Genomic DNA, 22,986 nt, shown 5'->3' with positions numbered 1-22,986 from the left:
GTCAAGCAACAACAAATGCTCCTTGAGTGACAGGGGGCGGGGCTAGGTCTGTGTGGAAAGCAGCATGGAGATAGAGTGTGGAAAGGGATGACTCAAGTAGAGGAGTAAACTATAAAAATGGACTTTACACACAGCGTATCACATTTAACAAACCAAACATTCAAATACCGTTATAGAAAGTAAAGTAAAAACCCAAACCGGTTCGTGCATAAATACCGGTATATAGTTAAATATGGTATAGCGCCCAGCCCTACCTCCAGGATACATACACCTGATGTCACAGGAAGGCAAAAAATATCATCAACGACAACCACCCGAGCCACTACCTGTTCACCCCACTATCATCCAGAAGGCGAAGTCAGTACAGGTGCATCACAGCTGGGACTGAGAGATAGAAGTGGTTTTTCAATCTCAAGGCCATCAGATTGTTAAAACAGCCACCACTAGCACAGACAGGCGGCTGCCTACCTACAGACTTGATATCATTTGCCACTTAAATAAATGGAACACTAGTCACTTTAATAATGCCACTTCAAGAATGTTTACATATATCTCGCATTACTCATCTCATATGTATATACTGTATCCTTCACTATCTATTGCATCTTAGCCACTCTGTCACTGCTCATCCATATATTTAAGACATATATTCTCATCCCATTCCTTTACTAGATTGTGTGTATTAGGTTTTGTTGTGGAATTGTTAGATAGATACTGCTGCACTAACAGGTAATGTCTGATCTAGAAACATAAGCATTTCGCTACACTCGCAATAACATCTGCTGACCATATGTAGGTGACCAATACAATTTGATTTGAACTGTTAACAAAGGCCATATTATTTTAGCTACCCTATTTTGTTATACAAGCCCAATTCCACTGGGCCTTATAATTACATACATACCCACATATTACCCTCAGAGGCACTGGCACTAGGGCTGTGATGGTCATTACATTTTAGATGACGGTTACTGGTCAGCCAAATGACTGCAGTCCCCGAAGACTTGCTTGCTACAACACCTTGCTTGTTTGTTTCAGCAAGAAGAAACAAAACGTTGTAGAGAGTTCATCCAAACAGACTCTGCCTAGAAGGCCAGCATCCCGGAGTCGCCTCTTCACTGTTGACATTGAGACTGGTGTTTTGCGGGTACTATTTAATGAAGCTGCCAGTTGAGGCCTTGTGAGGTGTCTGTTTCTCAAACCAGACTCTCTAATGTACTTGTCCTCTTGCTCAGTTGTGCACCGGGGCCTCCCACTCTTTCTATTCTGTTTAGAGCCAGTTTGCGCTGTTCTGTGAAGGGAGTAGTACACAGCATTGTAAGATATCTTCAGTTTCTTGGCAATTTCTCACATGGAATATCCTTCATTTCTCAGAACAAGAATAGACGGACAAGTTTCAGAAGTAAGGTCTTTGTTTCTGGCCATTTTGCACCTGTAATCAAAACCACAAATGCTGATGCTCCAGATACTCAACTAGTCTAAAGGCCAGTTTTATTGCTTCTTTTATCAGGACAACAGTTTTCAGCTGTGCTAACATAACTGCAAAAGGGTTTTCTAATGATCAATTAGTCTTTTAAAATGATCAACTTGGATCAGCTAACACAACCTGCCATTGGAACACAGGAGTGATGGTTGCTGATAATGGGTCTCTGTATGCCTACATAGATATTCCATTAAAAATTAGCCACTCCAGCTACAATAGTCACTTACAACATTAGTGTCTACACTGTATTTCTGATCAATTTTATGTAATTAAAAAATGATTTTTTTGTGCTTTTCTTTCAAAAACAAGGACATTTCTAAGTGACCCCAAACTTTGAACGGTAGTGTTGCAGTTCTGAGGGTTATTTTTATTTTCATGACGGTCTTCAACCATAACCGTCAGTTACAAGGTTAACTGTAATTGTACCAGCACTAACTGGCACCCCCCATTCAACCCTGCAAGCACCAGCTACAGCCATGAGTTGCTGACCACACTAATTAGTAATTAGTCTGAGCTTCATTTAGTTTCTGCAGCGAGAGCGGATGAAAATATGTCATCTATTAGAGTTACAAAAGACCAAGGGATCAGATGAGAGAAAATTAATGTCTGTACAATTATGCACAGCCAGGTAATCAGCTCATTGCTACATGTGGCCAATAGGGACTGGATAACAAGTGAGCTTTAGCAACCTAGGCTACAACTTCATTAGAAAACATGTCATGTTTTGATGCAGCAGACAGAACACAGTGAAAGTAGGCAAGGGAAACCATGGTCTGCCCCAGACAACCTTTTTACATACATGTAAAACACTGATCTGTGAAGGGCATAGAAGGGCACCTATCACAGCTCAGTAGACACGGATGTTAACAAAAACCAACCCCTCTAAGTCACTCTGCTCCTTTGCCTCCTGCCAGGTCAGCCCAGACCTGTAACCTAACCCCTACGCCCATCTCAAGTACAGGTTCAGGTTTCCAGGCTCTGATACAGATCATCAGGTTCTGCAAGTCTAGTAGTTCATTACCAATCATTTTGGGGCAACTGCTACAGGCAATACCCGGCACTCTATCCCGATCCCTATTTTGCCTTTGAACGTACAGTAGCCAAGACCCTCCACTGACCAGTCCCATTTAGAGCCAGCAAAGGGGGAAAAGCCACCGTGTCCCTGTATCATCATGTAAAGCCACTTGTGCGGACTGTGTATGTAGGAGGGAGAGAGAGAGAACCATGCTGATAGAATAAGAGAAAAGAAAGGGAGAAGTTCAGTGTTAGAAAGTCAAATCGGATTTTCTGCTGACTTGACTGTTCTGCAGACAAATTAGATCACCTAAAAAGTGGTTCTGTGAGAACATATTCAGGACAAAATCTCAAATGACCTTCTGAATCACCAGACTAAAACAGAATGCCCAGAGAAAAAGGAGTCACTTGCTAGAGTTAAAAATTCATTACACTTTACAATGACAAGGATCAGACAATTACTTTTGTTATAGAATTGATATGCTAAGTTTACTACAGCATCTTCTCCTCTACCCATCTAATAGCACAGTGACTAACCCTGAGGATCCCTTCCAGTCTGTAGTTGTAGCAGCCTGGAGCTATAGCCTACCTGAGGCTGAGTGCACTGGGTTCAGAGTGGAGGAACAGGAAGTGACTGGAGACAGCCAAGATGGTGCAGACACAAAACCACCCCTTCACTGTGCTCCTTTCCGCTGTCCCACCAGACCAGGTTCTCACTGCACTGAATAAACACAAGGTTCAAGACGCTGTCTGCTATGGCCTGGGACTGCCATCTCACTACAGTTACTACTGACAATGCATAGGAAGTTAGCTTATTCAGACCGCTTTAGCAGATGTTGGTTCTTGAGAAAATGTATGCTTGACTGTAATTTTAACGAGAAGTCTCCTGTGTTTAGTAAGAACCATCAGAGGTATTTAGAAATTATACCGAGGTATTTAGAAATGTTCAATACCTTCAATTTGTTTTGTTTTTTGGGGTGCCTTAAAGCTCATGCTATGCCACTGCTTATAACTAAGTTAATACATTCTCTCAACATCAGGGCTCCAGCTATGCATTTGGTTGGCTAACTTCATAGCAAACTGGTTAGCTTGCAAGATCAAGCTTCTTGGTTACAGCAAAGACAAATCAATCCCCTCCTGGATAAAGATCCCTGCTTCCCGAATTAGCTTCCCATTTGGAAAGAAATCATCAATTTCATAAAAATAAAATAATCTCAACCTACACACAATACCCAATCAATGACAAATAGAAAACAGATTCAGCCATTTTCTTTTGTTTAATCGTTAAAATTACAAAAACAGATTCGAAATTGAGCTCAGGTGCATCCTATTTCCAGTGATCATTCTTGAGATGTCTCTACAACTTAATTGAAGTCCACCTGTGGTTAATTCAATTATTTGGACATGGTTTGGAAAGGGCACACACCTGTCTATATAAAAGGTCACAGTTGACAGTGCATGTCAGAGCCAAAACCAAGCCATGAGGTTGAAGGAATTGTTCATAGAGCTCCGAGACAGGATTGTGTCGAGGCCCAGATCTGGGAAAGGGTACCAAAACATTTCTGCAGCATCCAAGAAAGTAGTGACATTCATCATTCTTCAATGGAAGAAGTTTGGAACCACCAAGACTCTTCCTAGAGCCGGCCGCCCGGCCAAACTAAGTAATCAGGGGAGAAGGGCCTTGGTCAGCGAGGTGACCAAAAACCTGATGGTCACTCTGACAGAGATCCAGAGTTCCTCTGTGGAGATGGGAGAACCTTCCAGAATGACAACCATCTCTGAAGCACTCCACCAAATCAGGCCTTTTCGGTAAAGTGGCCAGACGGAAGTCACTCCTCAGAAAGGCACATGACAGCCCGCTTGGAGTTTGACAAAAGGCACCTAAAGAGACTCAGACCATGAGAAACAAGATTATCTGGTCTGATGAAACCAAGATTGAACTCTTGAACTCCTGAATTCGTAGCGTAGCTTCTGGAGGAAACCTAGCACCAACCCTACGGTGAAGCATGGTGGCAACATCATGCTGTGGGGATGTTTTTCGGTGGCAGGGACTGGGAGACTAGTCAGAATCGAGGGAAAGATGAACGGAGCAAAGTACAGAGAGATCCTTGATCAAAACCTGCTCCAGAGCGCTCAGAACCTGACTGAGGCGAAGGTTCACCTTCCAACAGGACAACAACCAAGACAACGCAGGTGTGGCTTTGAGACAAGTCTCTGAATGTTCTTGAGTGGCCTAGCCAGAGCCCGGACTCAAACATCTCTGGAGAGACTAACTGTACAGTGATGCTCCCCATCCAACCTGACAGAGCTTGAGAGGGTCTACAGAGAAGAATGGGAGAAACTCCCCAAATATAGGTGCGCCGAGCTTGTAGCGTCATATCCAAAGGCTGTAATCACTGCCAAAGGTGGTTCAAAATACTGAGTAAAGGGCCTGAATACTTAAGTAAAATGTGATTTCAGTGTTTTATTTTTAATACATTCAAATAAATAAAAGTCAATATGGGGTATTGTGTGTGTGTGTATTGATGAGGGCAAAAATCTATTTAAATCAATTTTAGAATAAGGCTGTAACGTAACAAAATGTGGAGAAGGTCAAGGGGTCTGAATACTTTCCGAAGGCACTTTATACAGTTGAAGTCGGAAGTTTACATACACTTAGGTTGGAGTCAATAAAACTTGTTTTTCAACCACTCCACAAATGTCTTGTTAACAAACTATAGTTTAAGTCATTTTTACAACAATTGTTTACAGACAGATAATTTCACTATCACAATTCCAGTGGATCAGAAGTTTACATACACTAAGTTAACAGCATGGAAAATTTCAGAAAATGTCATGGCTTTAGAAGCTTCTGATAGGCTAATTGACATAATTTGAGTCAATTGGAGGTGTACCTGTGGATGTATTTCAAGGCCTACCTTCAAAAATTGTAGACCTCCACAAGTCTGGTTCATCCTTGGGAGCAATTTCCAAACGCCTGAAGGTACCAACAATAGTACGCAAGTATAAACACCATGGGACCTCGCAGCTGTCATACCACTCAGGAATGAGACGCGTTCTGTCTCCTAGAGATGAACGTACTTTGGTGCGAAAAGTGCAAATCAATCCCAGAACAACAGCAAAGGACCTTGTGAAGAGATTCTGGAGGAAACAGGTACAAAAGTCTCTATATCCACAGTAAAAACGAGTCCTATATTGACATAACCTGAAAGGCCGCTCAGCAAGGAAGAAGCCACTGCTCCAAAACCGCCACTGGGAATGTGATGAAAGAAATAAAAGCTGAAAGAAATAATTCTCTACTATTATGACATTTCACATTCTTAAAATAAAGTGTTGATCCTAACTGACCTAAGACAGGGAATTTTTACTAGGATTAGATGTCAGGAATTGTGAAAAACTGAGTTCAAATGTATTTGGCTAAGGTGTACGTAAACTTCACACACAGAGAATTATAACGCAATACACAAAAATTTCAGATTTTACTGATTTACAATTCATAAGGAAATCCGTCAATTGGCTGTCCTTTAGGCTGTCGTAAATAAGAATTTGTTCTTAACTGACGTGCCTAGTTAAATGAAATAAATTCAGAAGTTTGGACACCTCATTCAAGGGTTTTTATTTTTACTATTTTCTACATTGTAGAAAAGACATCAAAAGTATGAAATAACACATATGGAATCATGTAGTACCAAAAAAACATTAAAGATTATTCAAAGTAGCCACCCACTTGGTGAACAGATGATCTATGCATGTGTGGTTCCCACCATGAAGCATGGAGGTGGTGATGTAATGCTGCTTTGCTGGTGACACTGTCAGTGATTTATTTAGAATTCAAGGCACACTTAACCAGCATGGCTACCACAGCATTCTGCAGCAATTAGCCATCCCATCTTGTTCACGCTTAGTTGGACTATCATTTGTTTTTCAACAGGACAATGACCCAACACACCTCCAGGCTGTGTAAGGGCTATTTGACCAATAAGGAGAGTGATGGACTGCTGCATCAGATGACCTGGCCTCCACAAGCACCCGACTGAAATCCAATTGAGATGGTTTGGGATGAGTTGGACCGTAGAGAGAAGAAAAAGCAGCCAACAAAGTGTTCAGCATTAGTGGGAATTCCTTCAAGACTTGGAAAAGCATTCCAGGTGAGGCTGGTTGAAAGAATGCAGTGTGCAAAGCCGTCATCAAGGCAAAGGGTGGCTACTTTGAAGAATCTAAAATATATTTAGATTTGTTTAACACTTAGTGTGTCTTCACTATTATTCTACAATGTCGAAAATAAAGTAAAATAAATAAAAACCCTTGAATTTGTAGGTGTCCAAACTTTAAACTGGTACTGTATATAGATGTGTATATATAATTTAACAAAGCTAACAGACTGAATTTCAATATCTGACCCCTCCGTGGAAAAACAATCTGTTCCAGTTTCCATTGCGAGGTTTTTAGTCTTCCCCTTTAAATTGCAATAGAAAGGGGCCCCTCAACATTGATTGACTGGGGTTAGAGGAATAAAAAGCCACGGATCTGGAGATGAAAAAGACGAGTATCAAGTTGATTTTGATTGGTCCAAATCACAGAAACTCCTCCAAATGTTACCACCTTCTAACACGGAAATATGGAAGAGATACAACCAAGAGAGGCGCGGTCTAAACTTGCAACCATTACAACAAACTAATGTTCTTATTTAAGCAACAATTAAGTACAAGCATATTAAGGTTGCAATATTGTAAAGAACAATCTAATGAATAATTAATTGTATGTGATTCATAATGACATAGGCTACAGAAAACAAGGTTTAGACATACATTTTGGAGCACCCTCTTGAAATTACCCATATTTCATTCGAGCATTGAGCGAACACCCTACACACTTTTGGGGCATTGAGTAATGGAAGTGAATGAGAGAAATTATATCCCCACATTACACATTAAAATAGCAAACTTGTAAACAATGTCACAATGTGCGCATATGGATGCAGTGTCGAAAATGTGTATAAAATATACTTTTTGGCCTATACTGCTGTTAACGGTTTTAAATCATAGCAACATGTAAGCAAAGGTCCGTGTATGCTAGCTAATTTACATACGGGTCTGAATACCTACGTAAATAAGGTGTTGTTTACAGTTAAAGTCAGAAGTTTACATAAACCTTAGCCAAATACATTTAAACTCAGTTTCACATTTCCTGACATTTAATCCTAGTAACAATGACCCGTCAAAGGTCAGTTAGGATCACCACTTTATTTTAAGAAAGTAAAATGTCAGAATAATAGTAGAGAGAATTATTTATTTCAGCTTTTATTTCTTTCATCGCATTCCAAGTGGGTTGCCTTTAAATTGTTTAACTTGGGTCAAACGTTTCAGGTAGCCTTCCAAACTTCCCAAAATAAGTTGGGTGAATTTTGGCCCATTCCTCCTGACAGAGCTGGTGTAACTGAGTAAGGTGCTCGCACACGCTTTTTCAGTTCTGCCCACATATTTTCTATAGGATTGAGGTCAGGGCTTTGTGGTGGCCACTCCAATACCTTGACTTTGTTGTCCTGAAGCCATTTTGCCACATCTTTCAAAGTATGCTTGGGGTCATTTTCCATCTGGAAGACCCATTTGCGACCAAGCTTTAACTTCCTGACTGATGTCTTGAGATGTTGCTTCAATATATCCACAATTTTCCATCCACATAATTTTTCTCCCTCATGATGCCATCTATTTTGTATAGCGCGCCAGTCCCTCCTGCAGCAAAGCACCCCCACAACATGATGATGCCACCCCCGTGCTTCACGGTTGGGGTGGTGTATTCTTCGGCTTGCAAGCATCCCCATTTTTCCTCCAAACATAACGATGGTCATTATGGCCAAACAGTTCTATTTCATCAGACCAGAGAAAATTTGTCCAAAAAGTACAATCTTTGTCCCCATGTGCAGTTGCAAACCGTAGTCTGGCTTTTTTATGGAGGTTATGGAGCACTGGCTTCTTCCTTGCTGAGCGGCCTTTCAGGTTAAGTCGATAGAGGACTCGTTTTACTGTGGTTATGGATACTTTTGTAACTGTTTCCTCCAGCATCTTCACAAGGTCCTTTGCTGTTGTTCTGTGATTGATTAGCACTTTTCGCACCAAAGTACATTCATCTCTAGGAGACAGAACGTGTCTCCTTCCTGAGCTGTATGACGGCTGCGTGGTCCCATGGTGTTTATACTTGTGTGCTATTGTTTGTACAGATGAATGTGGTACCTTCAAACGTTTGGAAATTGTTCCCAAGGATGAACCAGACTTGGTGGTCTACAATTTTTGAAGGTAGGCCTTGAAATACAGCCATAGGTACACTTCCAATTGACTCAAATTATGTCAATTAGCCTATCAGAAGCTTCTAAAGCCATGACATCATTTTCGGGAATTTTCCAAGCTGTTTAAAGGCACAGTCAACTTAGTGTATGTAAACGTCTGACCCACTGGAATTGTGATACAGTGAATTAAGTGAAATAATCTGTCTAAACAATTATTGGAAAAATGACTTGTCGTGCACACAGTAGATGTCCTAACTTACTTATCAAAACTATAGTTTGTTAACAAGAAATGTGCGGAGTGGTTGAAAAATGAGTTATGATTCCAATCGAAGTGTATGTAAACTTCCGACTTCATCTGTATATTTAATATATTTGCAAAAATATCTAAAAAAGTATTTTCACTTTGTCATTATGGGGTATTGTGTGGTATTGAGGGGTAAAAAAAACAATTGAAACCATTTAAGAATAAGTCTAACGTAACAAAATGTAGAAAAAGTCAAGGGGTCTGAATCCTTTCCGAATGCACTGCAAATCTTTTGCCTTGCCCATTCACTTCTGAATTGCACACATACACAATCCATATCTAAATTGTCTCATTACTTTAAAATCCGTCTTTAACACATCACCTCCCCTTCATCTACACTTATAAAAGCAGATTTAACAAGTGACATCAATAAGGGATCATAGCTTTCATCTGGATTCACCTGGCCAGTCTCATGTTTTGTTAACTCAGTATACACATCACATAAAGTTGTCTAGATAAAAGCACCATACACAGAAGAATATAGAGCATACATACAAAACCACACTCACATTACATCAGTCTAGATTTGTATGAAGCTCTTTTGATGGTGGACATGCTAGCTAGCTGTTGTGTGGATAAGTCCAACTTGTTCTAGAGCAATGGTCCAAAGAACTGCAGACTGCCTTGGAAGGCCATGGTTGTGCCAGCAGATGCAGGTCCCATTGGTCATAAGCTTTGGCTGCTGCTCTGGTGCACCCCCGGAGGATGGGTGAAGACTCCCACCTGAACTGGTCTGACATGTATTCAGCCAGTTTGTGCTGTCGCCTTGAAAACAATCACTAGGGTGTTATAATGGATACTGTCCGTCGGTGGTTTGATTCCAGATTTTTGCAGAAAAACTTTTGTCTTTATGTGTTCCCTCCGTGAATTCCCAGTCATGATACGAGCAGCCCTGTTGATGATACCCTGTAGCTGGTTAAAACCTGTCTTATTGCACTGATGTAGGGTGGGAAGCCATACCGTGGCACAGTTGTCCAGGTGAGTTATCATGGTGGTAGTAGATTGTCAGGAGGCTGCCCTTGGAGACAAAGTCCCTTTACCTTTTTAGAGCGCCAAGCCCAGACAGACAAAAAACGTACAAACAAGTAAACTGCTTAAAGTACCTGGGGAAGAAGTTGGACCCACACCTACACTGGAATGAACATGCTGGCCTGGTCACAGGGACCAGGCCAGCATGTTCATTCCAGTGTAGGTGTGGGTCCAACTTCTTCCCCAGGTACTTTAAGCAGTTTACTTGTTTGTACGTTTTTTGTCTGTGTTATTGTAATAGATTTGGCTGCGTCTCATCTTTTGTGGGATGCCAAACAGCATTTCCTTGGTCTTATGAGGGTGTAGGGAGAGCTTGTTATTAGCGAACTAAGACGCTTCCCTGTTGATGTCGTTTGACACTGCCTCCTCACACTCCCTGGTGTATTTGCTGAGTAGTATAGGATTGTCTCATCTGCAATTATGTATGCAGCATTTCTCCAGCAGTGATGGAAAGTCATTTATGTAAATGCAGAACAGCAGGGATCCAAGCACATTCCCTTGTGGGACTCCATTCACCACAGGTACCTGGGCTAATTGCGTGCTCTGCAGTTTGTACTGACTTCTCCCCTTAAGTATGATGTGAATCACTTGATTGCAGTGCTGTCAGGCAGGGCTTCTTCTGGAGTGTGGTTTGGTGTAGTGTCAAAAGCTTCCTACAGATCCAAGAAGAGCGCTGCTGTGACCTGGCTGTTACAAGCCGACTTGATGTCCTCCACAACCTTTTGCACTGCTGTAGATGTGTATCTTTCTAAAGCAGCGTTGATAGGCTGTAAATAGGCCGTTGAGTGAGAAATAGTTGGCCACCCGTGTCTGCACCAGCCTTTACAACACTTTGGAGAGAGCACAAAGAACTGATACTGGACTGTAGTTGGCCACATCCGATCTATCCCGACTTGGTGTTATATAAGCCGTTTTCTATTGACATGGGATTTCCCCAATTGAGATTAACAGGTTGAGGATATGAGTCAGCTGACTCGCTATCACTGTGGCAGATTCCTTTAGAAGCCTGTAACGTTGTTAATGTTATTAAGCATGGATGAAGTGGTGATTAATGTATGCAATTTAACTGTTCTTATGGATTTTCTAATAGTCCTTTCACAACTTGAAGAAATGCCTTTGCATTGATTTTGTTATTTTTAAGTCACTCGGATAGCTTATGCCGTGTTCTTATGCTATGGCAAAATGTGTAGAATTGCAGGAAATTTACTTTAAAACTGGAAAATGTTCTCTGCCTCAAGGCTAAATGTGTAGAATTGCAGGAAATGTGCTTTCAAACAGCAACATTTTGTCCTTGCGGCCAAGAGGGCATCCTCTAAAACTTTTGGTCGGAGGCTGCACCATCGAAGATGATAAGACTCAAAGACTAGCACTCAGGAGACAATACTTCCATTATGACTGGACATTAGATCAAAACAATAACGTTTTAAATCATAAAAAGCCACTAGATCCTAACTTTAAATGGCCGGATCAAATGAATTAAGATTCAAAGTTGATATTCACAAAGTTCATACAAATCAAGCAAGGCACTTTGTTAGGAGATCCAATTTGGCAGAACAATTCCATTGGCTGGGATCAAAAGTGTTCACAGGGACAAGAGGTTTCTGAAGTGAGGAAAATGCTCTTGATCAATTTCTGTTTAAAAAAACAGATACGCAGTGAATTGACATAGGCTTACTGAATGTCATTCATACAATCATGATACATGCATAACCCCAAATAAAATAGGAATACCGGTAAACCCATACTGGATCAAATGCATTACACTGTAACGTTAATACAGTTGATAACGTAGCTACCAGCAAATATGTATGTGGCGTCACTACCGTGTCAATATGGGTATACCGGTGTGGCACCGGTTGCCATCTACTACCCGGTTTAACTACGGCCTAGCTAGCTAGCTAAATAACGACAGTTAGCATTCCTTTTATGGATACCGGGGAGAAGGCCCAACTTAGTTAGCTAGGTTACTACTGTACCCAGCTAGTTTACATACGAGGTAGCAATAATATAGTTTTAGGATGATTAACAATTTACGTTTTGATTGCTACAAAATCTAGTCCACCCAAACCCTCTTACAAAATACTGCCTGACCCGAATAAAATAGTTAGCCAATATGTTAGCCGGATTTGCTAGTTATGAGTCTACAGCTGCTAATATGAATGTGGCTGACTAGTTAGCTAGCTACCGGTAAATTGAACAAAGCCGGTGAGGTGGCCTTCTAGAGTTAGCTAGCTAACGTTACGCCAACTCGTGAAATTGTGTCTAGATGGCCAGCTTTTCTGATCCCCACAAGCACAACAGTTAAAATGCATTGGCCAACAAAATTATCTGCAGTTTAGCGAATTTGACTAGCTAGCCATTTGAGCAGATTGTCAAACAACTATAGTAATATGTTAGCTAGCTAACGTAAGCTAACTAACTAACAAGCTAAATGTATCCTCCCTATTCTTCAAAACATCAGTCATTGACCCGCACCCAACCGCTCACCAATACATTACCTAAATGTTTCTCCCCCGAATACCTGACCAAGAGATGGCAGGGGTATTCTTGTCAATGAAGGATACTGAGGAGGAGGCAAGGTGTTCAGTTGAGGAGCGCCTGGGGCTCCCGACGGTAAAGACACCGAGGTCAGGGTAGCCCGCAGTTGGCTCGACGGAGACGGGCCAGTTCCAGGTCCACTTACTGCGACAGTGGCAGGTTTTGGGACTATTTTCGCCGGCAAACTCATTGCAAAAAAACAAACCAAGGAAAACAATACACTAATAAATACTGATACAAAATATATCTAGCTTTCATAAATATAGCAAGCGTTGAATATGATTGAAACAGGCCGCAAATCCTTTAGCCGACACTAGGGCTAGCTAGCTATTATAGCAACTCAGAATAGCTTTTTTTCATGGAAAGTCGCTGTTCGGGTCTGTGGTGCTATTCATGGGGACGGTGGGAGGTTTGCCTCCCTTGCCCGCCCGGGACCTCTGCAGATCCGTTTCAGTTCTTCCGAACACTATCACCGGCGTCTTTTCTCCTTCGATAATTTAACATTTGTTTTCAACGACTGATTTTTCTATAATCATTTTTTCCACGGAGATGGGAGACTTCGTCAACATGGCGTTCCGGCCGCTTCCAGTCCGGTAGGACAGATGATTCGGCTATTCTCGTCCAATTACGGGTATGTACGTCTTAACTACAGCTATCGAAAATGACGCTCATTTGTTGCATTCATGTGGCCAATTACCTATACTGACTGGCACATAGGCCTACATTCATGTATATTGAGTACTGCATTATTTTTGTTCTAAATAACTACGCTTTATATTTTTTTTAAAGAATGAATGTTATTTATTATTTTAACTGTAGTGGCTGTCTTGAAGTGTGTGTGTGTAAAATAAACTCCTGCTGTATGTATGGGGTCATTCTCAAGAACCACTCACTCAATATATAAAAATGTAATCAGGTTCAAGTACAGTCATCTGTACACATAATGATGGACCGATGGTGTATTTACTGCCAGAAGGCAGAAGTGAAGTTTGTATTAGATCGTACTGTACTCGGTACTATATTGTTTGTGTGCAGCGACATCTAGCGTTGATAACCACTATTAATTTACTTTTATTGTTTTGGAATACAACGGAGGCTCATCATTACGTTAAAGGTGTCGTTATGAAGCCTCAGATGGGCCATCGAAATAGATGGGTCATACAAAAGAATGGTGACACCATTTCTATGAGATAAGAACAATTAGAGAAGTAACGTCACAGAGAAGTCATGTATGACCAGACACAGAACGGTAAAACTAGGTTTGTTACGTGACTTGTTCAATGGTTAATATACTGAACAAAAATATCCACGCAACAATCAACACTTTAAAAGATTTTACGGAGTAACAGTTCATAGAAGGAAATCAGTCAATTGAAATAAATAAATTAGGCCCTAATTTATGGATTTGACATGACTGGGCAGGGGCACAGCCATGGGTGGGCAAAGGCTCATCCACTTAGGAACCAGGCCCACCCAACCAATCAGAATGAGTTTTTCCCCACAAAAGGGCTTTATTACAGACATACATATCCCACTCCCCTCAGGTGAAGAAGCTGGACGTGGAGGTCCTGGGTTGGCATGGTTACACATGATCTGCGATTGTTGGATGGACTGCCAAATTCTCTAAAATGACATTGAGGCAGCTTATGGTAGAGAAATTAACATCCAATTCTCTGGCAACAGCTCTGTTGGACATTCCTGCAGTCAGCATGCTCCCTCAAAACTTGGCATCTGTGACAAAGCTGCACATTTTAGAGTGGCCTTTCATTGTCCCCAGCACAAGGTGCACCTGTGTAAAGATCATGCGGTTTAATCACCATCTTGGGGCAGCAGCGTTGCCTAGTGGTTAGAGTGTTGGACTAGAAACCGAAAGGTTGCAAGATCGAATCCCCTAGCTGACAAGGTACAAATCTGTCGTTCTGCCCCTGAACAAGGCTGTTCCTCGGCCGTCATTGAAAATAAGAATTTGTTCTTAACTGACTTGCCTAGTTAAATAAAAGGTAAAATAAAACATTTAAATTGATATGCCTCACCTGTCAGGTGGATGGATTATCTTGGTAACAGAGAATTGCTAACTAACAGGGATGTAAACAAATTTATGCTCAACATTTGAAGGAAAAGCTTTTTGTGCATATGGAATATTTCTGGGATCTTTTAATTCAGCTTGTAAAAAAAAAAAAATGGGACCAACACTTTACATGCTGCGTTTATATTTTTTTCAGTACTTGCATTGTTAAATAAAGGTTAAACAGTACATCCCTGAGTTTCATGATGCTCTGAATGAATATTTGTTTAAATATGTCTCTTATATCAGGCATTTACCAATTATGTGAGGGTCACTTTCTAACAACACCACTACTGCATACACTGGAGACATTAACCCAAATCAGTGTTAGCTTTTGTTGATGCAGAAACAAGCTAGGCCTACACATTGGGCTTATCAATCATGTGCAATAATAAAATATGGCTTTTACAATCCACTTATGACAGTAACTTGTATTATACTGTAGATGTGATTGACCGTTTCCTCTGGATTATATCTCAATTCAAATCCAGGAATTGCAACTCGTCATTTTCTTTTGCAGTCAAGAAATATATAGTAACTGAAGACAGCAGAGGTGGGTTGATATAACTGATACAAACAACAAATAAATATCACTATAATGCATATGACAACTTCATAAAATCTGATTGAGAGAAGTTCCCATTAGTGTTCTCCTTTTTATAACCATTCCTTTGGTTTCCAGTGTTAAAATTGTCCCTCCATTAAGTGAACACGAAGGCACATTTTCAGAGTTCCATTGAGGAAAGAGAGGCTGATTTCTATAACAAATTTTCTTTATGAAGAGAGATGGATCTGGCTCAGCTTCAGTCCTCATCTCATTAAGGACACTGAGAAGTGTAGTGGGTAAGACAGCTGGATTTTCAGTGGTATCGAGACCAGTACTCTCCTTCCTTAGAGACTTTACCACTGCATCTATTTTTGCGCCATGTCCCCAGTGTCCATTTGGCCACCTGCCAGACCTACCTATGTGTAGCTAGGCATCACCAAAGCTTACACTTGTGTTTAGGGTTCATGGGAGCATCTGCCTTGCAGCCAAAGTGCTTGGAGAACTCATGGGAATTGGAGATGGTGCCAATAACTCGAAATCTTGAAGGACTGTGTGGATCTGTGATGATGCCCTCATGCGAGCTTTCCGGAGTTCGAACTGAGCACCATACCTACACATAGCAGGAAGCACAGACACACATTATTAAGGACTTTAGAGTGAATAATCCTTCATTTACATTATCAATGTAATAGGTCATTCAAATTAATACATAATGTTGAAGGCGGGCATGCTAGAGAATGCATTACTAAATTTGCCACAGACATGGAGATACTGTAAGTGGCACAAACCTGGGCAAATCCAACAAAAAATAACTGATGATTAGTCATCCCTAGGGCAGGCAGAGTGGCCTCCTCTCCATTCTTTGCAATCCAGTTCACGTAAGCCTTCAAAGCAGACAAGGATCATGTTACAGGCAGCATGCATTTGTTCTCTATGGCGAGAGGATGTTTGAAATAAAAAAAATAAAAAAATATCTTTCTTGCCCTCAAACGTTCCAAATACTGTATTTTACATTGATGATTCTGAAACGTCTGCACATTTACTGTATGTGTGCTTGTAAATTGAATTGTCAAGTCTACTTTCCCCTTAGCCCACCCTAAACACCTCCCCATCATACAAACCTTGTAGGCAGCCTTCAGGCCACCATTGTCAGCTATGTTCTCTCCCAAGGTGTGTTTTCCATTAAGGGCTTCCTTGTTGATGCTGTAGTTACTGTACTGCTCCACCATACACTGGGTCTGCTTCTTAAAGGCCTCCACAGATGAGTTCTTCCACCAGGAGCGGAGGTTCCCATCCTTGTCGTACTCCCTCCCTTTAACATAAAGCAAAATATGCTTCAGAACGGGAGACCTAATTTGAAATCATAATGTGCCATATGTTTGATTGGTGGGATGCTTATGGGGTGTATGAGTGCGGACACAGTCCCCCACTACCACAAATTATGCAGTAGAGAATTCGAGGGATCAGCTCATCCAGAGTGCAATGGCCAAACCTCGCCCTGGGTGTGAACCTCCTTCGTGATCAAGGTGTCTCCCCTGCCAGGTACTGTAAGTGTACAGCCTAGCTATATTTCTAAAAAGAGAGTCTTAGTTTTTACCAAACTTCTATAGTCACAACATTTTATTCTGAGTCTCCCATATAAAGTAACAAGAGTTAACACACTACAACTTATATGAAAATACAAAGTCTTACCTTGGTCATCAAAAGCATGTGTCAACTCATGTCCCATAACTACACCAATCCCCCCAAAGTTCAGGGCCCTGGAAATGTATTCAACAGTTTAACAAAATCCTTTCAAGTAAATAAAAGCATGTTATAACAAAACAATTACATTCTGAGCTATGTGAAGACACTCAAGGAGACACCACACACACTGTATACAATTCACGCAAGTACAGCGTGCACACACACACAACTGTGGTGTACTTGTATTTTTGCCAGAGATGGGCCGGTATTAAAGGACTGAATAGGCTGAAAAGGGACCTACTTTGGCCATGAGCGGCTATAAAAAGGAGCTTGAAGGATTCCCGCAGGGAGCACCATCTCATTCTTGGTAGGATTATAGTATGCATTCACTGTAGGAGGGGTCATGCTCCACCTGTATATGCAAGACAAAATATATAAGACAGACATAGAACATAAATCTGAGATGAGGATGGTAACCAGTCGTTGACTCTCCCCTATCCCCTTAGCTAGGCTGTTGACTAGAGATCAGTGTGAAAGCATTAGAACCCTAAGCTGCTCTCTTACACTATGTAGTGAGAGAAAAAGATCAGTTCGGATGAGGGAAATTGGTTGCCAGGGAACATTTATGGGTGCCAGTACTATTCTACAGTGTCAGCAGAATGGGAATTTGTAACCGTCAGAGAATTTGACCTCTTCTTTGGAGAGGCGAGCACTCACTGATCTCTGTTGGGGGTTTTCCTTAACTGGTCCGCAGTCACTCTGGCAGAGAAGTTGTAGTACTGCATGACATTTTGAAAATACAGGTCAGACACCACCTCAAACTGAGAGAGAGGGGAATCAGGTTAGAAGGCGAAAGAGGTTCACACACAAGCAATTCAAACAGGAGATACTGTAAGATTGGCAACCCTCCCCAGAACCAGGGTGTCTTACAATAAGACAACATCAATGAGTTGGGTCTTTTAATCAACATATGAAACATGGACTTCATAATATAGAAGTATGCATATTCAATGTAATTACATATTTACCTACATCATTGAACACTTTGTCAAGCTCCTTGGGGTCCATTATGAATTTTGGATATCCAACCATGTTGTAAATGGCTTCAGCCTATAACAGAGCAGATGAGGTGAATTGAGACAGATGCTTACACCAGATGGCACTGCAGAGTTCTGTTTCACTAACTGATTATAAAGCAATAAGGACTATGTTTTCTGTGTCCTGTCTGGCAATCTCTTATGGAATACAATGGAAATCCTATCGCTGCTACATACCTTATGTTAGTTATAAGGAAAGAAACTTTTCCAGAGTTGCTAATCTGTGTGACAAGTCCCTCACCCCAGCAGTGGAACACTTTCTACAAGTTAGTCAAAGCAACCCATCTCTCCCACCTTCTCTCTGGCTGCCTTTTTGGTCCCCTGATCCATCCAGTCCACATACTTCAGGCTGTCCTCAAATGCCCATTTGATCTCAGAGACCATATCTTCTGCCTGATAGAAATATAGGGAAAAGGAAAGGCTTGTCAAAATCTCACCCAGGGGCAGTTCACAGTGTAGGTAGGTGTGTAGGCGATACCTTGAAACACTTACAATGGCCTTGCTGTCCTCAGCAAAAGTGGCTTTGACAAAGAGGGCCCCGAGAGCAAAGCCGAGGGCACTGTCTGTGTCACTGACGCACAGCTTCCAGCGTGGGGTGCAGCTCTGAAACATCACACCAAGAACATGAGAACTATGACACCAAACCACCTACACACAAGATAGCACTGTCTCTCAGACTTAAACACTGCATGATACTAACGTAGTATCAACCCAGTCTAACTGTATTAGCTTTTAAAATGCTCCTCAAGCATGGAATAAGTATTAAAGTGTTGGTTTTTCTTTTGAAGTAAACAATATTTCCTTGGAATCCATAATCTTGCGGCTATGACTTGGAGGTAAAGTCAGGCCTTTATCAGAGTGTGGGGAGACAGCACGTTCCCCTCTAAAAGGGCCGACTGTTGTTTTTGTGAGACTCTCCGAGATTGGCAATAGGACAGCCCTCTCGCCCAACTTCCCCTCGATTACAGGGAATATTAGAATCAAACAGACTGCAGACAGAGGAAGGGGGAAAGGGAGAGGTCAACAGAGTGGAAACGGGTGAGTGAGAGAACAAGAGATACGAGTAGAGACAGGGAAAACAATGACAGTGAGTGATGGGTAGAAAGGGAGGGGTGCTAAAAGTGTAGTTTAGAGGCTCTCAGGAATTGTGCACACACTCCCCAGGATGAGAATGCTCTTGGTATGTTCTGACAGTGTGACTCCAGAGCAAAGCAAGGCTAACAGGATCTTTCTCAGATAAGGGTTTGGATAGCTGGAACACCCACAACACAGCAGATAGCGCTTCTGCTAAAAGCTATGTGCCTAATGATGACAGTGACTCAGCTAAAGTATTTCTTATCAGCTCCTTGTTTAATTAAAAGGGACACTTTGGGATTTTGGCAGAGACCCTTTATCTACTGCTCCAGAATCAGATTAACTCGTGGATACCATTTTTATGTCTCTGCGTGCAGTTTGAAGTAAGTTGCTGACTAGTGCTAGCACAATTGCTAACTAGTGTTGCTTGTAGATAAGAATTTGTTATTGCACCATGGGTAACACTAGTTGGCATTGACTCACAAAATTACCCTCAACTTCATTCATACTGGACGAAGAGACATACAATGGTAATCCACGAGTTCATCGGACTCTGGAGCATTAGATAAAGGGCCTCTGCCAAAATCACTAAGTGTCCCTTTAAGTTTGCCCCTAACAAGTGCACATCTCATTAAGTTTTATCTTTGCCAATTTCTGTTTAGTTTACTTTATAGCCACTAATTTATTTATATCTGTGCTATAAGCAAGTATCGCTTTACTTCTTGACTGAGGCAGCAGGAAAATCTGGTCCCCCTCGAGTACCCTTATCTGTAGGTCTGTTGATAATTTCCCTGCCAGCTTACAGCCCTGACGTTTTCCCCAGCTCTCTCTCACCTTCTTGGTTCCATACATGACTTCAAAGAAGCGCTGCTCAGCATCCTGGAACTTCTGGTCCAGGATGGACACCATCTTCCTCACCACCTTCATGATCATGTAGTTGTTCAGGACACTGCTCAGGTAGGAGTAGATTAATTCATTACACCATATTAACATTTCAGGAAAGGAAGCAAAAGGTTATATTCTAGTTTGCATAACGTTTTATAATGTCCCCTGTGCTGCTCATATAATATCCCTTTCCAATCGATATGAAATCACCCCAATGGTTACCTTAATTACAAAGCGTTGTCCATCAGCATTTAAATATGAATGAGTGGAAGGCAGGGCTTGGAAGTGATTCTAACCTCTTGTTAGTGCTTGCAATGAGGTCAGAGACCTTCTGGAGGTAGTCCTTGGCGTACACCACCACAGGCTCTGAGTCATTTAGAAGAACAGGAGCAAACACGTCTGTGAGGTAAGGCATCCAGTCCACCGCAGGAGCCAATGTCTACCGACACACAGAAACAATGATACTGTCAACATCTACTCGTGCACAGATTTGCATTTTATTTTTATAAATCAGCAGGTATGAAGGCACTGTTAAATCAAAAATGCAATCTATGCAAAATACACTTGATTGAGACAGCCAGTTGTGGAAAAAGTACCCAATTGTCATACTCGAGTAAAAGTAAACATACCTTAATAGAAAACGACTCAAGTAAAAGGTCACCCAGTAAAATACTACTAGAGTAAAAGTATTTGGTTTTAAATATACATAAGTATCAAAAGTAAATGGAATTGCAAAAAGATACTTGAGTATCGAAAGTAAAACACAATATTTTGAAATTGCTTATATTAAGCAAACCAGATGGATGGCACAATTCTTGTTTTTTAAATTTCTTTAAGGATAGCCTGGGGAACACTACAACACACATACATAATTTACAAACGAAGCATGTGTATTTAGTGAGTCCGCCAGATCAAAAGGCAGTAGGGATGACTAGGGATGTATTCTTGATATGTGCGTGAATTGCACCATTTTCCTGTCCTGCTAAGCATTAAAAATGTAACAAGTACTTTTGGGTGTCTGGGAAAATGTATGGAATAAAAAGTACATTATTTTACTTAGGAATGTAGTGAAGTAAAAGTTGTCAAAAATATAAACAGTAAAGTACAGATACACAAAATTACTTAAGTACTACTTAAGTACTTTACACCACTGGAGACAGCTCAATCTGGAAGTCATCTACTGTATGTTTGTACTGCAGGTGGACATGGTGTTGATGTTTGGATCATCTGAAGTTGCAGAGAGATGCAAGTCATTCTGGGACTGACCGCCAGATCCTTTGCCTGGATCTTATGGTAAATTAGCTCCTCGTCCCTCCTCTCCTCCTGGGGTACGGTGATGTTGGCCAGGGTGGTCTCAAAGTCCACAATTTCCTGCATCAGCGATCTGGATGTCTCCTGTGAGCCCCCCAACAGGACCCCTAACTCCACCAGGAAGTCTAGGTATGCATTCAGATACTGCAAAGACCATGTAGGCAGCACAGAGGGAGAGATGTTGGTTAAATTAGATTAAAAACACAATCCAGGACTAGGAAAAGACTATTACGAGCATTATCCCTTGAGCTATACATTCTTTCTCTGGTATTTCTTCATTTTCTGTCCAAGTGGCATACTATAGGGTTTGTACTGTCCCTTTGGTTGTTAATATTTTTTTACAAATATTTACACATGTTAAGTTTGCTGAAAATAAATGCAGTTGACGGTGAGAGGACGTTTCTTTTTTTGTTGAGTTTATATTTAAGGGCCCTTAAATAAATCCTCTAAAATATATGAGATCAAAAAACACACATGGGCATTTTCAGACCATCTGGAAACCATTGTTTTCTACAGGTAACTGCCAAAACATATAACCTCAGAAAAAAATTACTTCTCTATCTAAGCTTTAGAAATTAACAGTGGAAAATAGATGGAGCTTCTATAGAGGAGAGAAGGGCTGCTCCTCGAAAGGTAGTGTCACAGACGAGGTCAGTCAGTCATTGTCCCAATTTATACAACGGGTAGGTCTAATCCTGAATGCTGATTGGTTAAAACCGCATTCCAGCCTGTGTCTATTCCACAAGTTACCACCTAAATCTATGACATAGAAATGCCCAGGGGCGCAACTTCGGCTTTAGAAGTGGGGGGACATACTGTGTATATACAGTTGAAGTCAGAAGTTTACATACACTTAGGTTGGAGTCATTAAAACTCGTTTTTCAACCACTCCACACATTTCTTGTTAACAAACTATAGTTTTGGCAAGTCGGTTAGGACATCTTCTTTGTTGTAAAAATGACTTGTATCATGCACAATTGTTTACAGACAGATTATTTCACTGTATCACAATTCCAGTGGGCCAGAAGTTTACATACACTAAACTGACTGTGCCTTTAAACAGCTTGGAAAATGCCAGAAAATGATGTCATGGCTTTAGAAGCTTCTGTTAGGCAAATTTATATAATTTTAGTCAATTGGAGGTGTAACTGTGGATGTATTTCAAGGCCTACCTTCAAACTCAGTGCCTCTTTGCTTGACATCATGGGAAAATCAAAAGAAACCAGCCAAGACCTCAGAAAAAAAAAATGGTAGACCTCCACAAGTCTGGTTCATCCTTGGGAGCAATTTCCAAATGCCTGAAGGTACCACGTTCATCTGTACAAACAATAGCATGGAAGTATAAACACCATGGGACAACGCAGCCGTCATACCGCTCAGGAAGGAGACAGAATGCGTCCGCTCAGCAAGGAAGAAGCCACTGCTCCAAAACCGCCATAAGAAAGCCAGACTACGGTTTGCAACTGCACATGGGGACAAAGATTGTACTTTTTGGAGAAATGTCCTCTGGTCTGATGAAACAAAAATATAACTGTTTGGCCATAATGACCATCGTTATGTTCGGAGGAAAAAAGGGGAGGTTTGCAAGCCAAAGAACACCATCCCAACCATGAAGCACGGGGGTGGCAGCATCATGTTGTGGGGGTGCTTTGCTGCAGGAGGGACTGGTG

At 41.3% G+C, this 22,986-nt stretch overlaps 2 protein-coding genes and 1 pseudogene across 65 annotated transcripts in view; all 3 read right to left on the bottom strand.

Moving 5' to 3' along the window:
• The window catches only part of LOC110494450 (eukaryotic translation initiation factor 4 gamma 3), a 76,002-nt gene extending 62,681 nt beyond the window's left edge, over positions 1–13,321 (bottom strand). For 45 of the 50 annotated variants that reach the window (XM_090205871.1, XM_036950503.2, XM_090205872.1 and 42 more), the window contains exon 1: positions 12,678–13,270. In XM_090205871.1, coding sequence (XP_090061997.1) covers positions 12,678–12,841 — 164 coding nt within the window. In that variant the 5' untranslated portion in view covers positions 12,842–13,270. Of the gene's footprint in view, positions 1–12,677 lie in introns of all 50 variants that reach the window. The other 5 variants (XM_090205884.1, XM_090205897.1, XM_090205899.1 and 2 more) reach the window with 2 other exon arrangements.
• Positions 13,322–14,790: 1,469 nt separating this feature from the next.
• The window catches only part of LOC110494448 (endothelin-converting enzyme 1), a 42,180-nt gene continuing 33,984 nt past the window's right edge, over positions 14,791–22,986 (bottom strand). For 8 of the 15 annotated variants that reach the window (XM_090205915.1, XM_090205916.1, XM_021569493.3 and 5 more), the window contains 12 exons: positions 21,272–21,460; positions 20,302–20,444; positions 19,955–20,069; positions 18,539–18,649; positions 18,341–18,439; positions 17,982–18,059; positions 17,667–17,770; positions 17,251–17,361; positions 16,956–17,023; positions 16,385–16,575; positions 16,052–16,147; positions 14,791–15,873 (listed from right to left, as the gene is read on the bottom strand). In XM_090205915.1, coding sequence (XP_090062041.1) covers positions 15,697–15,873; positions 16,052–16,147; positions 16,385–16,575; positions 16,956–17,023; positions 17,251–17,361; positions 17,667–17,770; positions 17,982–18,059; positions 18,341–18,439; positions 18,539–18,649; positions 19,955–20,069; positions 20,302–20,444; positions 21,272–21,460 — 1,482 coding nt within the window. In that variant the 3' untranslated portion in view covers positions 14,791–15,696. Of the gene's footprint in view, positions 15,874–16,051; positions 16,148–16,384; positions 16,576–16,744; positions 16,836–16,955; positions 17,024–17,250; positions 17,362–17,666; positions 17,771–17,977; positions 18,060–18,340; positions 18,440–18,538; positions 18,650–19,954; positions 20,070–20,301; positions 20,445–21,271; positions 21,461–22,986 lie in introns of those variants that run through there. The other 7 variants (XR_016488012.1, XR_016488011.1, XR_016488010.1 and 4 more) reach the window with 4 other exon arrangements.
• LOC118940544 (U1 spliceosomal RNA) lies at positions 16,661–16,814 on the bottom strand (annotated as a pseudogene).

This window comes from Oncorhynchus mykiss, chromosome 17 (assembly GCF_057628025.1).
Source record: "Oncorhynchus mykiss isolate SJ-2025 chromosome 17, ASM5762802v1, whole genome shotgun sequence".
Classification (NCBI taxonomy): Eukaryota; Metazoa; Chordata; class Actinopteri; order Salmoniformes; family Salmonidae; genus Oncorhynchus; species Oncorhynchus mykiss.
This window is presented reverse-complemented; position numbering and strand designations above follow the sequence as displayed.